The 17742-nt window shown below is 43.6% G+C and overlaps 1 protein-coding gene across 1 annotated transcript; it reads left to right on the top strand.

The window, feature by feature from the left end:
* Positions 1-2102: 2102 nt before the first annotated feature.
* fgf4 (fibroblast growth factor 4) lies at positions 2103-10407 on the top strand (the record flags this gene model as incomplete). The annotated part of the gene is made up of 3 exons (XM_080729862.1): positions 2103-2412; positions 6823-6929; positions 10231-10407. 3 exons carry the CDS (start codon positions 2103-2105, stop codon positions 10405-10407), a joined length of 594 nt encoding a protein of 197 aa, XP_080585988.1.
* Positions 10408-17742: the final 7335 nt, after the last annotated feature.

The raw sequence follows: 17742 nt of genomic DNA, 5'->3' as shown, positions 1-17742 counted from the left end.
TTTGGCACTACAGGTGTAGGATGGCACTGCATAGTGGCACTGCATGTATTGGGTGGCACTGCATGGCACAGCATATAGTGGCACTGCAAAGTGGCACTGCAGGTATTGGGTGGCACTGCAGGTGTTGGGTGGCACTGCAGGTGTAGGGTGGTACACTGCATTGTAGGGTGGTACACTGCAGGTGTAGAGTGGCACTGCAGGTGTAGAGTGGCACTGCAGGTGTAGAGTGGCACTGCAGAGAGCAAACACAGATCGGTGGTGCACGGAGGCCATAGACTACAAGTATCCAATATTATGAGCACGATGCCATGGTGATATATAGGCTACACCCACACACCCCACACAGAGAGACGTTGAGAGAACTATATGGCTTTTTGCAGACATGGTTAGAGAGCCATGACGACGACATGTCATTCCCGCGAGCTGTTTGATGAGAGTGAACAGATCAAATGGATGCCGCCTGAAAAAGACGCACAGGGGCGGAACCATCATCAGCCATCAGCGGGCAGCGAACCCTGCCAGCCGGGTCAAACCAGTGACTCGGGGTCCATCTCCACAGAGATGGCTGCATTCATGGTGCAAACATTAAAAGAAAGGGCGAATGTTATTACACGTGTTATTGAGGTTTAGCCAGACGTGAACGTGAGAAAACGTTTCATGCGAAACCGCGCAGCGCGTGAGACATGAGGGGCCCACGAGATGCAACCCTTGTCTTTGTCTTTTGTGTCCTATTTTCCCCACCTTATAATTTACAATGGATTGGCAAATAATAATTTACCCATGCAATTAATTATTATGATAAATAGGCTGCATGGCACTACAGCATATGAGCAAATGTTTTTTGGCATGTAGGTCTACATTATGGCAGTTTAATCACAAAAGTTCTTAAAGTCAATTGAGCAATGAACAGTAGCCTAGGCCTATAGGCTAAATATATGAGATATGACCCAGAAATAAAAAGCACTCTTGGACAACAATGACAGCAGTGCCAGTCCAGATGACGTTTCCTCAATTCTCACAGAGCAACTATCTTTCACTACCATCTACTTATCATACCACTAACATTCTATTTAGTCTTACTATTGTTCTCTTTAAGAATCTACGACATAATTTCCCCCTATTTTCCGCTACCGCTTGTATTTTTTTTTTCTTTTTCAATTCGTAGGAATCGGAGTTTTGTTTTTTCCTGTTATTGTTCATTTATAGAACTGTCTCCTGTCTCGACACCAGGTCTGTTAACTTAGTCATTTCCTATTTTACATCCTCCCATACATAAATTATGATATTCCACTCACGATATGAGAGGAGAGAGGCACACACAAAGAACGCACGTTAACAACGTCTTTATTCTGCGTTTCCACAACTCTTGGCTTTTCTTTAAGATAAGCCTGAAGGCATTATTTCATTTTCAATAACTTCAAAACCTTGTGGTGCACTGTTGAATGTGAGAATGTGGGCCACTGAAAAAATAAATAAATATATATATAGGTCTATATGTTTTGTTTATCTGCGGAGAGGGCGAGTTTTGACATTTGCTCTCCTCTCCTCCTCCTCTCGCATCCTATCCTCTCCTCTCGCCTCCTCTCGCCTCCTCTCGCCTCCTCTCCTCTCCTCTCCTCTCCTCTCCTCTCCTCTCCTCCTGTTTTCGTGCGCACTTTTCAAAGCGCTGCGTTTGGAGCTGTCCCGTGATGCAGTCCGGCCAGTGCGTGATGTAATGTCACTGCAGATATAAATATAGTCAGCGAGGGAAACCTTCCATGGCTGAGCCGCACTGCCTGCTGGCCTCAACGAGCGACACTTCAACTTGTCAAGTCGCACTTGAATCTCTCAGAGGCTGATCCTGATCCTGGCCTGGTCTCACTGGGAGTCTACTGGCGCCGTGCGCGTCAAAACCCGCAAGATCAATGTCGCAGCAGCAGTGAACCAGCGGCGCGCGGCTTTATTGCTCTTGGAATGAGCGCTTGTTTCAGACGCTCTTTTCTATTCCTTCGTTTTCTTTTCTTCGGAGTTCAGCGCAAAGGCCGGCACCGGGCGGCTGGGGGTATTTTTAGAGACAGCAAGCCCCTCCACAAACACTGTGGTGCAGCTGTGTGCGGCACAGGATGGGCTCTAAGTCGGCCCTGACTGTCTTGGTCCTGGGCCTCATAATGAGCGCTGTGGTCCGCTCGGCCCCCTTCTCCTTCCAGACGGGCAGCAGGGGCAACGGCACGGCGGAGCGCCGCAGCTGGGAGACGCTCTACTCCCGCTCGTTGGCTCGGGTTCCCGGCGAGAAGAGAGAGATCAACCGGGACAGTGATTACCTTATGGGCATTAAGAGGCTGCGGCGCCTCTACTGCAACGTGGGCATTGGCTTTCATATCCAGGTGCTCCCTGACGGGAGGATAACAGGAGTCCACAACGAGAACCGTTACAGTAAGTTCATCTTATTGCTAAAAGCTTACCATAGGTTTAGGGTATTGTATTGCTTTCCGCCTTTCCAAAAATAACAGATTATTGGCCTATGCGTCGCAGCTGCGGTGCGGGACGTTATTGTTGATCAAATCATTGGGCGTCTGTACGTCGGGGCAGCGGGGCACACTTATTCGCTTAATGGACTTAAACTGAATACAATTAGCTGTGTATTTACAAGAATTACAGCTAGTCATGTTGCGACCTTGTAGGTGAACATAAGATTAGTTATGGTCTGCAGCAAATGGCCAAAAGTAAAGTTGACTCTCCACACTATAAACTGCCTATATTTACTATCAAATGACACAAACATGGTAGGCTATTGCGTTTCCTAGCCTTCACCATTGGTTCTGAAAGCCCCCAGGGGTCCTTGAGGGAGTTCCAGGTGGTCCCCAGCTAAAATATAGCTAGGAAACAAATGGACCCTGATGGGTCTGTAACTCTGAGAGTGTAGCCTACAAATGGAAACGCTTCCATTTGGTTCCATTACGGGTCCATTTGATTCCATTTGTAGGCTACACTCTCAGAGTTAAATTAACATTGATTTTACAATATAAGCCTAAATTGGGGTCCCAGAGATAGACATGCAATTAAACGGGGGTCCGTACAATGCATGTAAAAAAAGGGGGGGTTGAGAATAACTGCTAGAGTATAGCCTAGGCTTCAAATCTTCTCTTATAGGGTCCCTGGCATGTGTTTTCAAATGGGGGTCCGCGGGCTAATAATGTCAATTTGGGGGTCCATGACATGAAAAAGTTTGAGAACCACTGCCCTAGGCCACACCACTTGAAGTCCTGCCCATGCATCTATCATCATGTGAGAGTGGCTTATTGCACCAGGACAGGTGCGCGATGCAGGTGCTTGAGGTGGTCGCTATATTCCAGCACATCTGGAATCTGCCATCAGTGTCCTGAGATTTTGGTGCATGTCGATGTCTTAAAAGACTTAAATGCTGTGTGTGTGTGTGTGTGTGTGTGTGTGTGTGTGTGTAACCAGAGATCGCTGTGATCCGGGGCCAGCTCCTAAAGTTCTGACGCAGATAGACATTTCCCTCTGGCTTGATCCGGCTAATTAAAGCCTAATTTATACTCCGCAGTACAGCGGTGTCGCTTTCCAAAAGAGAACAGATCTACACATCTACTAGCAGATCGGTTCCTTTTTGGCAAGCGACACCTTTCCTTGCGCGTGGCGTTGGCGCATAAATTAGGTCAAAGCATAACGTCCACTCAAAGTCATAAGCTCTCTGGCATTTGCGGACACGGGGAGCAACACATAGCCTACAGTAGGCCTATATAGCCTATATGTATTAATGTATTAACTCATACCCTGCCAAACCCGAGGAACCCGAGAATTTCGCGATGTCCCTCCCTGCCACGCCCGAGGAACCCGAGAATTTCCGCCATTTTGAAAAAAAAAAAAAAAAAATTCAAAAAAAAATTTTTTTCAAAAAATGTTTTGGGACCCCAAAAACGTTAGTAGGCATGATAGCGATCGCGAAATTGCTTGTTTAACCCCCATACAACTCAGGTAGCAGACCTCCAAGCTCACAACAGTGTAAAACATAATGGCTGCTATCTCATGAATGCCTGAACGGATTTCCATTCGGATTTTTTTGTTTGAAAGCTGTGAGCAATGTGGACACACGTGGTGCATTATCTAGGCATGGGTGTGCATGATCCGTGCACTATGAATTACATGGAAGTCTATGGAGACGAATGGCAGTTAAAGAGTACGAAGGTATTGTTAAATGGCAGCATATTTAATGTAATAATTTATTTATGTATTTATTATTTTTTTGTGGTAGTTTGGGGGGGCATGGAACTCCCCAAACGGAGGTCTGGAGGTCCTCCCCCCGAAACAATTTAATAGATGTATTCTCCTGTGTTCTGGTGAATTTAGCTATATTTATGCTTTACTCGCATTGGGAAATGATGGTTACAATTTCAGCAATTAAAACGCAAAAAGTATGTGTACAGAATTTGATTTAATAACTGAAGCAATGTAAGACCCATCTGTACTAATAGCCTATTCACTGTAAGTGAATATATCTGTGTGATTCCATGCACTGCCCACACCCCTATAAGCGGAGGGTCTGGGGGTCCTCTCCCAGAACATTTTGAACATATAGATGTAACTTCCTGTGTTCTGGTGAGTTTGATACCAAATCCAGGAGAAATGACACGTGTTCACGCAAAGCCACGGAAATCCCCCAATCCAGGAGAAATTCAGGAGAAATGACAAATCAGGAGCATGGCAGGGTGCCATGGCATTGGTCAGAAAGCTCATTAGTCAGAATCTGGTGATGTTAACCTGGTGAAAAATACTATGCCTAAACCTAAACCTAACCCTAACCCTAACCTCAGTAAAACTATGCCTAAACCTTTGATTGATTGATTGAATGATTGATTGATTGAAGACTTTATTAGAAGTTTGCATAGGAAAAGGTACAGTTTCATGACGGTACAGTTCACTGGTACAAGGTCTACTTAAAGGAGATCCATGAAAAGACTAAGCTTATTTCCACAGGAAACCATTAAAGTATCTAACCTAACCCAAACCCTAACCCTAACCTCAGTAAAACTATGCCTAAACCTAACCCTAAAACCTAACCAACCCTAACTAAATTCTGACTAATGAGCTTTCTGACTTAGAGGCCCGCATGGCAGGAGATGGGGTCAAAATTCTGGAGACTCCTGCCGAATTCAGGAGTGTTGGCAACCCTGACTTATACCCACCCACTCATCCAAGCTTAGAATCCCCCTCATCCCAATTTCGACTGCAGTGTCAACGTCCATACTTGTCATTCTTCATAGGCCTACAGTCTTTTATCACTTCCTATGTAGTGATAAAGGGACACGGGAGGCTCGCTGCCTGCTGGGGAATTTAAAGCTTTGTTTTGTGTTCTTCTCCCAACACTATTTTGAGACTCCTACATAAAATTCAGGGAGATACATTACATAGAATACCTTTAAAGAGTTCAGGCCGCCGCGACTCGGGCCAATGCGGGGCTAAAAAACGCACCACCCACTAAGGACATCAGGTAGTCTAGTCTGAATTACTGGATGATTTGCCATCATTCTTCGTGATCACACGTGGCTGCAGCAGGTTGCTCCACTCCATTAGTATTTGATGAGAATCTCATCAAGTGGCTGATTCATCATGAGATGAATTAAAGGAATAGTTCACCCCAAAATACAATTACTCACCCCATGATACATTGAATTCATGGATTTTTTTTTCTTCTTTTGTCACATTCCTGAATGGAAAATCCAATAAGAGAATACCGGTAGGCTGTGTAAGAACATAGGCAACTATATAGGCCAGTGGTTCTCAAACCTTTTCACGCCAAGGACCCCCAAATTCACACTTATTAGCCCGCGGACCCCCATTTGAAACCTATGCCAGCGACCCCCATATAAGAGAAGATTTTTACAGCTCTAGCAGTGATCATTCCCAACACTTTTAATTTCAAGGACCCCCAGTTTGACATGCATTAGGCTCCAGACCATGGCCCGGCAGCACAAGGGGGGCTGCTGTGGCCGGCCCCCTCACGTGTACTGTGAAACCGGCAAATACTCTAAAACAAAGGCGAAACACACATTTGCATAATGGTCGCAACCTTAAGCTCACGGACGGCCCCCTAAGCCATTGAGTCCTGCCGCCCGGCCTGCTACGGACCCCCATATAATTGCATTTCTATCTATGGGACCCCAATTTATATTGTAAAATCAATGTTCATTTTACTCTGAGAGTGAACAAATGGAACCAAATGGACCTGTTAGCGTCCCTGTGGTTCCATTTGTACACTCTCAGAGTTAGAGACCCATAAGGGCCCATTTGGTTACTAACTATATTTTAGCTGGGGACCCCCTGGAACTTCTTCAAGGACCCCACTGTGCGAACCAATGCTATGGGCTATTTAAAAAATCACATCGGTGTGATGTGATTTTGACACAGGTGTCAGCACTGCTGCTGCTGATGACAGACCCAGGGGGTCATCACAGGTAAACCAATTTGGAAAACCTACGTCATCAGCATTTGATGCCATGGGAAAACCCCAGGAAATACACATGGTCAAACACGCAAAGCCATGTATTTGAGCGGTTGTCAGCACCGCTCAGGGAAATCTGTAAAGGCCTATAACCTCCAACACTTGGACTACAATGTGAGAGATGTTTTTGACTATAGACTGACATGACATAGATAGACATGGTACTACTATATTGTTTTGCTATGTTGTTACTAGGCTCATCAAATAAAAAATAAATAAAAGCAATTCTCCATGAATTCAAGTCTTCGTGGAGTGAGTATTGACGGCTTTTCTCCTTCAAGGGACCGTGTTGGTTTATGGGTCTTTCTTTCCATTCATTCCAGGTCTCCTGGAAATCTCTCCAGTAGGAGAGAGGGGCGTTGTGACCATCTTTGGCGTCCGCAGTGGGCTGTTTGTGGCCATGAACCGGCGAGGGAAGCTCTACGGATCTGTGAGTGTACTGTATCACTTCATTTCACTGTTGATTCCTGCCAAAAAAGAACAGATACAAGCTATGTTAGCTTGTAGAGCTGTTCTTTTTGGATAGCATGTACTGTATGTCTGTTCTTATAGGCCAGTGTTTCTCAACACTGGCCATGGGGGGTTCCCCTGCAAAATGTGTTAATACTTCATCATGATCATTTTAACCACATCCATATTTTATATGTTGGCTATTCAAAAATAGCAGATATACAAGCTTGCAGCGCGTCACTTCATGCCGTGCTGTGAGCTTTGAACCTTTTTTTATCTTAAAAGTATTGGAAGATGTTTGATAATCTTTCTATGACTATGTTAACACTTAATCTACTCTTATGGGGGTCCCTGGCACAAAAACAAATATCCGATGGGTGTCCGCAGCCAAATACATATTAAATCGGGGGTCTTTTACGTGAAAAGGTTTGCGAACCACTGAGGCTATATCTTAGGTTGGAGACGGACTTACCGCTTGAGCAGGCTAGCACACGCACGGACAAACAAGACAGTAGGCGACAAGTGAACAAGAGAGAGAGAGAGAGAGAGAGAGGCTGTGGCATGTTTTCATTGTGGGCCGGATGAAGGCAGAACCGGGTGACGGTACATCATTCAGACTGAGACATTCCATTCCAAGCATAGCCAGCCAACGCACGCACCTACCGTTCTTCTGCCTTAGCAAAGACGAGCTGGTCGCGAGGAGACCACCCACCTACCTACAGACTGACAGACGGACAGACGGATAGACAGACAGACAGACAGACAGACAGACAGACAGACAGACAGGCACGCGCCCGTACGCACACGCGCACACACACACACACACACACACACACACACACACACACACACACACACACACACACACACACACACACACACACACACACGCGCGCACACACGCGCACACACACACACGCGCACACACACAGACAGACACATATTGACAAAACATTGACTTCATGTACTGTATCCAGACTACAATGCATTATTGATTGAATGCTTTATTTTAAATATGATTGGAGGCCCAATTGCAAGAGAGAGAGAAACAAACCACGTATGTATGGTATTCAGAGGCTATACAGTGAGGCAGACACACAGGCATTATTCTATGTCAATAAGTGCATATTAGATCCATTAACCCACTAATAATGTCATGTTCCCATTGTTAGCAGTTCAGTCATCACATAGTAAGCAGTCCATAGAAGCATGAATGAAAACATTTTTTAAAGTGTTCAGACTGTAAGAACGTGACATTTACAATAATAGGCTACAATTGTTTGATAGTTATCAAGACCAACAAAACAGAGCTCAAATCCTATTATAAGTCCCCCAGCATCCTTGTTTTGTCTAGAACAGTGTTTCTCAAACTTTTCTGAGCTCATGACCACTTGCATATTTCAAACAATCCAGGACGCTGTGCGGCCCTCACATCTACAGTTCTGACAGAGGCAGCACAGCAGTAGAGAGAGAGAGAGAAGTAAGAAAAACGAAAAACGATAAATAAATAAAAAAAACAAGAACAGAGTACAGTAAAGAGCAAGGTACGTCAAGAAAGGGAACGAATTATATATATATATATATATATATATATATATATATATATATATATATATATATTGTTATACATAAAGTGTCCTTAGGCACAACTATCAATATAGTACAGTGCCCCCAAATCAAAGTGACCATACAGTCAAGTAATGTCTGTCTGACGTATTCCTCCCCACACACATAGGTTGACACCGCAAATCGATATGGCCTGATATGGCCATATATGGAGATCTCTGTATCTGTCAGTCCTTGTCCCGTTTATGCCCATATATGGAGATCCCTGATGTAATCAGTACCGTAGTTGCTGGACTATAAGCCGCACCTGAATATAAGCCGCTCCAGCTAAATTTAGAACAAAAAACAAATGTTTACATATATAAGCCGCACCTGACTATAAGCCGCAGGTGTCCCTCCTGCTTCCCGCTAGAGCGCCCCTGGTGGCTGTTAGCTGTACAAATCTATATATAAATCCTTGTTAAAGACCATTGTAAAACTAACTAACTGGCCGTTTGCTGTAAAAATCTTTATATAAGCCGCACCGTTGTATAAGCCGCAGGGTTCAAAACATGGGAAAAAAGCAGCGGCTTATAGTCCGGCAATTACGGGTATATGCCATATATGGGCAGGGCATGCACCCTTTTGTGCCCATATCCCATATGGAGCTGACTGATTTCTTTGCGCCTGATGCCACAACAACACATTGAGGTTAGACAACACAGTCCATATTTGGGCTTAGCTCTATTGGAAACTCAGGGTGACATGAGCGTGAGGTTAGAGGTCCGCCGGCCGGCCCGTCCTCCCTTAAGCCAAATCCCTTAAGCCAAATTTAATTTAGGATAGGATAAAAAGTCATAACACATGTCATTTCTATTATATATGGCACATTTAAACCTAGTTGCACACTGGTGTCGCACACAGAAAATAGCAGATCTACAAGCTCACAATATGTCATGCTTTCATATTTGTGATACATTTATCAAAGGTGGACCACCTGTAATTAGTAGGGATGTCTGATATTGACCTTTTGTACCAATAACCGATAGATAACCGATAATATCCAACTCTTAATTTCCGATACCGATATTAACCGATACCGATATATGCTAATATAATATCTAGCTGTGATTCTCAACCATTTGAATTTTAAGGACTCCCAGTTTGAAATGCATTAGGACCTCCAATAAATGGCATTTATATATTGCTGGGACCCCAATTTATATTATAACATCATATTAAGAGTGTACAAATGGAATGGGTCCATTTGGTTCCATTTTTACACTAAGAGTTACAGACCTGTAGAGGTCCATTTGGTGCCATTCGTACACTTTTGTAGGGGACCCCCTGGAACGCCCTCAAGGATCTTTTTTTTTTTTTTTTTTTTTTTTTCATTTTTGAAACTTATGGTGAGGTGAAACTTATTTCACCTCAATAAAAAAATAGAATTCCCCTAACTACCATATAGTAAGAACTCCTGTAAAAAATAAAACAAATACAAAAAATAAAAATAAAATCATAAAAAAAGAAAAGAAAAAAATATGTTTTATATTTCTTTTACCGATACCAATATTTTCAGATATACATTTTTATGCTAATACTGGCCGATAATATCGGACGGCCGATAATATCGGACATCCCTAGTAATTAGCCATCAATGAAACAAAGGTCTTTAATATCACCATCAAACAAGTGGCATTTCAGATAATCCACATTTCTCTCTCTCTCTATTTCAGTTACACTACAACAGTGAGTGCAAGTTCCGGGAGAAGCTTCTGGCCAACAACTATAACGCTTACGAGTCGGTGTCCTACCCAAGGATGTTCATCGGTCTCAGCAAGAACGGAAAAACCAAACGAGGGAACAGAGTGTCACCCGCCACGACGGTGACACATTTCTTACCAAGAATCTGAGGAGCCCTAAAAGGCCTGATTTATACTTTGTCGTAAGAAATAGACATCACTTGTCGTAAGAAATAGACATCATCTCAACCAACGAGGAGACGAAGGAGGCTAGGAAAGGAGTGGCCGAGTGGACTCTAAGAACACAGAGACGAAGGAGGCTAGGAAAGGAGTGGACGAGTGGACTCTAAATACAAGGAGATGAAGGACGCTGGAAAGGAGGCAGGAGTGGACTCTAAACTGTGATGCACTTTTCAGTTACAGCCTTTATGCAAGAAGTCAAAGTGTATCATAGCCTACTTTTCATTTTTATATATATTTCTTTCTTCTTATTTATAATTTACTACATTTTGTATTTTTTTTTTAAAAACAGGTCCCCCCTTCCATGGGGAGTTTTAATTTATGTTTATTTGTTTTTTGTTTCTAATTGATCAGACTTTTGCTGCTATTGTCTGTCAGGTTGAAATATTTTACCTAGCCTAATTTATGCTCTGTTGTACAATGGTGTCAGACACCCAAAATAGACGATATACAAGCTCACAATTTGTTGCATCCATGACGTGTTGTGTGCTTGTATATCGGCTATTTTCGCCGCATGATACCGTCGTACGAAAAAGTATATATCGGGCTTTTGGCTGATGGTTGTCTTTGCACTGTGGGTAAAAAAACAAACAAAAACAAACAAACAAACCAACAAACAAAACCTTCTAGCAACAGTGTGCAGGAGACATAATTATGTCATTTAATGACATTTTCATTTGCTGCATTTTTGTCTTAGACTGAAGTTGAAAACAACATGAGGTGTCGGTCGGCATGTGTCAGATGTGGATGTGATTGCTCAATGCTCCACATCTTTTGTGTGGCACTGGAGCCTAATTGAAACAGTATCATCTTACAGAGAGAGAGAGAGAGAGAGAGAGAGAGAGAGAGAGAGAGAGAGAGAGAGAGAGAGAGACCCAGCCTCCACTGGGCTGTTTTTAGCTCTGCCAAAGGGGCGAACTCTGAACTTTTCTGCCGTCAATCTTTGTCAGAACCATAAGACTGTAGATAGAGAGAGAGGTATCTTCTTGACATTATATAAGCGGGGAATTTGGGAGTTTAAAGGCAAGGTCAAAGTGCTGACATGCAACGGGGAAACCGAAGCCTCGAGTGTTGAGGGAGACTATTCTTTATTGGACAAGGCTCATGTCAAACAGAGCCATAAGTTAGTTGCATTTGTCTGATCGGAATTGGACTGAAGTCCGTCGAGCATTCCTCGTGGGCCTCAGCTGGCGGAACAGAGATTGTTTTTGGAGTGTTGTTTGACATGGGGCGGCTAATGCAGAGCTGGCAGGGTTACCTCGTGGTCAGAGGGACTGTCCCATGACATGACAGGAGGGTCCCGGGTTCAATGGTAGCCATGTGCCCAGTCAAGGTGTATTAGGACACAGGCTCAGAGAGTGTACAGTTGGACACTTGGTTCCATTTGTCCTATAAGCTCATATTTACAGAACTGTAAGGGTCCATTTGGCTCTGAACTATCAATAATTTAGCAGGGGAACCCCCTCAAGAACCCCATTTTGAGACGACAAAACGTCATTTACAGAGCTCCCTCTAAAACCCTGACTTCTAATTTAACTACATTTTAATGACAAATTGCGGGTTGTACTATGTAGTTAGTTACAACGCCTCCGGCTGACAAAACGTCATATTTGTATAGTATAATTACTAATACAAGTGCCATCACTTTTCATGGGTTACTATATGGAAAGTTGTAGTTTTTTTTGTAAGATATAAAAATATGCTTCTCTACGATCATCATTATTACATTATTACATCATTAGTAATGTACAGTTAACTCTGTACATATCACCCTCTCTCTCTCTCTCTCTGACGCTCATTGCAGTTGAGTACAGCTCTCTCTGCCCCCCCCCCCCCCCCCCTCCCCCTTCTCTCCCTGCGTGGAGTACAGCCTGGCTCTAGTGGCCATGTCGTCCTAGTTGCGCCTTGTCACGTTCCTGCTATCTTCTATCTTTACCCTGTGATTTACTTTTAGAAAGGATAATCATGGGAGAAATATTTAAAGACAGCTGTTGGACTGTACTTTATGCTAGGGCCCAGTAACCCTATATTTTTCTTTATATATTTTGTAAATATAACCCCCTCGGTAGCCAATGGTGATGGTATTCCTACTGGGGGAAGAGGCGCTGTGTGTGCGTGCGTGCGTGTGTGTGTGTGTGTGTGTGTGTGTGCGTGCGTGCGTGCACGCGTGTTAGTGTGTCCTTGTGTGTGTGTGTGTGGGGGGTGTTCACACAGACCAACAGAGCTGAGTTTAAATGCTTGACAGAACACTTGCGTTGTGTCTGTCTCAACCACATGAACCCTAGTGTCCAGATTCTGGGGGCAAACATTAGGCCAAAATAGCAGCAGATCTACAAGCTAGCAAGGCTCACATTGTATGTTTGTATATCAGCTATTTTTTTTACTTGGAGGAGAGGAAAAAACTAACTGACCTAGAGTAGAACCCTGGGGGACCCCAGGCAAATAAGTATATATGGGTGTATAAGTGTTTTTTTACCTTTGTGAACTGAACCTTTGCTATGAAAAGGGCTGAATCCAGTTGAACACTGAAACACGCTGCGCAAAACTCAGTCATTTCTTTACTTCTTCGGGGTGTCCCTCTGTTTGTTGTTTGATGTTTTGTTTTTCTTCAAGAGGTTTAAAAGGGTTTAAATCTCAGTTACAACATTCCACATAGCAAGGCACTAGCCTAATGTATTATCTGCAAGTTGTGCAAAAAAAAGTTTTATTGTTTAATCAAACAAAAAAAAGAGTGCCTTGAGTAGCCTATAGAACTAATGACTTGTGCAGCAGCCAGCTGAACTCAATACACAAGCTGGGTATTAATTTGCAAGCAGCTCAAACAAATGTCATGCAAACTGGCCCCAAACTGGCCTCCAGCAGGGCCTCCTTCCAGCGTACAGTATATTCACTAGCTAAAAGGTGGTGGTTCACCTCCGTTGGGCCAGTTGTTGGACTCTCTTGCTCACTTGAAACCTAGCGTCCATACCCCGAGGAAAACATTGGGTGAAAATCCCAGCTCTACAAGCTCACAATGCTCCACGCTGCGACGCGTTGTGAGCTTGTAGATCTGCTATTTTTGGCAAAGACATTTGGTGTAGAGGGGGAATATTAGGGGTCTAGTATAGAGGCCTGGGGTACCCCAGTCAACTAAGTATATATGGTATAAATGGTTAAAAGCCAGAGGAGATTGGGGCTCATCATTCTCCATACTAATCATAATATACAGCCGGGCTGAGAGTTCTCCAGTATCACTGATTTGCATGGCAGAGCACTGTGTTTACAATAGACTGGAGACCTGGCGTTCACCCCTCTACCTACAGTACCTGCTCATTTGGTTATCCAGCGAGAGTCCAAGAGAAACCAATGATGCTGAACAAGCCTCTAAAGATCAAATACAGACCGCCCGGCTTCCCACCCGTGAACACGGCCAGTTGTGTTGTTTGGAGCACCCGGCCAAGCCGGAGGCACTGTGGACATGTGATGTGTTCCTACCAGCGCTTAGACTATAGACAACTGTTGACGCAGGCGGGTGTGTGCGTGAGACTATGGTACCAACGTGACAATTTCATGGTATGTCTGCCTAAACGCTCATCTCATTGAAAATGTATGACTAGACGCTCAGTTTGTTGCTTCCCTTGTGAAAAGCCTGATTCGTATTTCGTCGCCCAATGGTGGTGTTGTATGGCGAAAATGTCCGACCTCACAATGCATCACAGGCTTAACAACTGCCAGGCAAGATATGGTGAAATTGTAGCATTGGTGCTAGTACTCTCCCCCCCCCCCCCCCCCCCCCCCCCCCCCAGGCCAGCCCTGCCCGCGTCAAGAGTTGAAGTGTTTTGAAGTGTTTTCGATGTGATGCATATAAACTCATCTTTTCACATGAGGAGCGCACTACGACCCTGCAGATACAAGCGGGTGTGCCAAGCGCAGTGTCGCTCCCTGTGTGAACAGCCCTTAACACAGAAGGATTTGGACAGTGTGCTGGCTCTGCTGTGTGGATCTACTGACGTGATGATGCTGTCTCAATGAGTCCTGTGGTCTTGATACATTGCATTTTGTATTTTCTACATTCATCAGTTGCTCTGTAGTTTTATGCAGAGTGTGCTGAACATCCATCTTGTATGTGCTGTGCACATGAAATAAAGTAACTTAATAAATAAAATAAAACAATTCTGTGACTTGTGTACTGTTGTCAACAATGTGTCAGATTGAACACAATAACATGACTGGATTGTCGGCCATATTATTGTCATATTATTATTATTCTTTTAATTATTACCCATATATTTGTTTTAAATAGGAGATCCACAAGCCCACAACATGCCACCTTGCTTGCAAGGTGGCTTTTCGATCTGCTATTTTTGAAACATTTTGAATAAGGCTTACCATAGCTACCAGCGCAAAACGATAATAAAAAACAATCCAATTGCGATTATTTCATAGAAAAAGGCATTTTAAACTGTGATTCATACAAACACATTTTCTTGTCTTAAAACTTGAAAGTTGTTTAAAGAGAAGAGACTTCATAGGTGTCATTTTACAGGATTTATTGAGTTGTAAATATTGTACTTGATTCATTGACCAAATATTATCCAAAGCACTAGAATTCCTTGTTTAGAGGCACATCAGTTGTTCACTTCATACTACAATAACTTTTATTTTTTACTCATACATGCACGCACGCACGCACGCACGCACGCACGCACGCACACACACACACACACACACACACACACACACACACACACACACACACACAGGCATAATTCAAAGCATGTATGTTATGTGGCCTACAATAAGTTGAAAAAATAAAATAAAAATTGGAAAACATTCAATGCATTGGAAACCTCATCCAGATTGGTATTCACAAGTGTTTTCTTTTTAAATGAATGCTTTATACATAAAAGTCTTTGACCAAAATGCCATGTGGAAAATAAATCAGAATATTATTATTCAACGGACAGTTATGGTCTAAAATGTAGACCATCCTGATCATTAGGAGTCATGGCTCTCTCAGTGGCTGTAGCTGTCTTCAGTCTTCTAGTTTTACGTGTGAAACCTCTCGGAGCCGCGTGGCCTTGGCCTGCAGCAGGACAGGTGTGATTTGGACACATAGCTGCCCTCCACGCACGTATTTCTGTGCTCCACTCAGCTGGACCCTGGGCTAAAAGAGGCCTTCATGTCATACCCTGAAAAGAATGACTGCTTTCTGCTACTGGGAACCCAAGGACAGCCCGCCTAGAGGCTGTAAACCAGTCCTAAACTTAGAGACACTGCTCTCGTCTATGTGTCCACTTGCAGGCTGCCTCCACGCAGCCTCTCATTGTGTGTCTGTCTGCTGCTACACATGGCCCACACGATGCTCCAACGGCCCCCGCCACGTGTACGCATGCAGATATGTGTGGAATTAGAGAGCTACATGTCCATTCTGAGACAGCCTTTCAAGTTGAATGGGATGCAAAGAAGGCCGGGTGACAACCATGTGTTCACTAACAGGGAGAGGTCGTTGAATAGCCATTTGATGGCCCTTGCGTCCACACACAGGTAGGTGAGGAGAGTTGAAGTTCAATAATGCATTTCCTGTTGTCCCTTTGAAGGGGAGGGGGGACACGACTGTCCCATTCAAGCTAGTGCCCGCAGTTAAACTGTGGTTGGAGTGGGGCTGTATCCCTGGCTCACATTTGGCTCCAAAATGCTATTCATCCATATTATTTAGTCCCAAAGAATCAGGAATCAAGAATCAAGAAGGTTTTATTTGACATTCACTCATACAGGTACAATTGAAATTGTGTGGCATGTCCACAAGGTAGCAAGTGGATTTAAAAGAAATACAAAGAAGAAGACAAATAAGATAAGATAAAGACAGAAATAAGGCTAAAAAGAGCAGACAAGATCCACAATGTTTAGCAGCGCAAACAAATAACCTTAGCAGCAGTGGGGGGGAATGGAGAATGTTTAGAATTTGGGGGGCAATTTAGTGTGTGCTATATTGAATATTTGATACGATACTGCAAGCCGCAAAAACATCTTAGCAGCAATGAACAATGGAGATATGGGGATAATTTATCAGATCTATAGAATATATTTATATTTTAATTTAAGCTTTTAGGTGGTCTCATTGAGACTCCTTCCAGTAGAGATCTGGTTAAATGTGCAGTAAGGTTATGTACTTCTTACATTCATTATGTACTATTCGTTCTATCTATACATGCATACGAGTGTTTGTTTATAGTCAGTTGCTTCCGTTGTGTAGTAACGCCCTGCCTGTGACTGGGTTTAATTCCCTCTGGAGCCAAAGGATTCTACTGGTGTGACACCAGCGAGACATCTTAGATGGAGCTCCGGTCTCAGCTCCAGTAATCAAACATCATTCAGTATAACGATGAACCCACTTCTCATCTCGCTGTAAGTGGCAGGAGAGTGTGGTGGGGGGGTGTTGTGGGGGGCACCTTGGGGGCCACTTAGCTCAGAGCCCCAGACGGCCCTCTCATTTGGCCCTCACAGTCCCTGGATGCCTGGGCTGTGGCACTTCCTAAGCTCCAGGCTTATTGGGTGTTACGGCTTTATCCTGCCCACTAACTCAGTCCAAGCCTGGGTCTTTAACACCCAGCAGGGATGGCTCAAACTGTGGGGGGAGTGCATGGCAGGACAGGACAGGTGAGACCGAGAGGAGTGTGGTGGTCCCACTACAGTGCGGCTGTTCCCAAAATATCCCCTTTGGCTCTGGATCAAGATTATTATGAGTGTGAATTCGTTTCAAATCTCGCAAAGATCTTTGGGCCTATTGAAATGTGTAATCAGATTGTGGATTTAAAGTGATCCAAAAAGAGGTTGAGTTACCGTTTGAATTTGAAGCAATCGGAATCTTTTTTTCCATGTAACTCTGAGTGTACAAATGGAACAAAATTGACCTGTAACTCTGAGAGTGTATAAATAAATGGAATCAAATAGAGTAGACCCTTACGGGTACATTTGGTTCCATTTATACACACTCTCAGAGATAAAGGTGCTGTAAGCGATGTGTCTTTGCTTAAAACAAAACGTTTGCTAAAAGTGAAAGCTCTATAGTCCGCTCTACAATTAATTCTACAATAGTTTTTCCCCCTGTCTCTCCAGCTATATGGTAAAAGGAAAATGCATTTTCAAATGGGTTACATATTTCATCGAACCAGGAAAGAAAACCCCACAAAGCACATTTACTTTGTCTGCTCATTTATTTGTTTCATCACTTCTGTTTATCCTGTATCCTGTGTGAGTTCTCTCATGATAAAATTGGTGTCCTGA

This window comes from Nannobrachium achirus, assembly GCF_963921795.1.
Source record: "Nannobrachium achirus genome assembly, chromosome: 7".
Lineage (NCBI taxonomy): Eukaryota > Metazoa > Chordata > Actinopteri > Myctophiformes > Myctophidae > Nannobrachium > Nannobrachium achirus.
The sequence above is the reverse complement of the archived record's forward strand: the minus strand, read 5'-3'. Positions and strand labels throughout refer to the sequence as shown.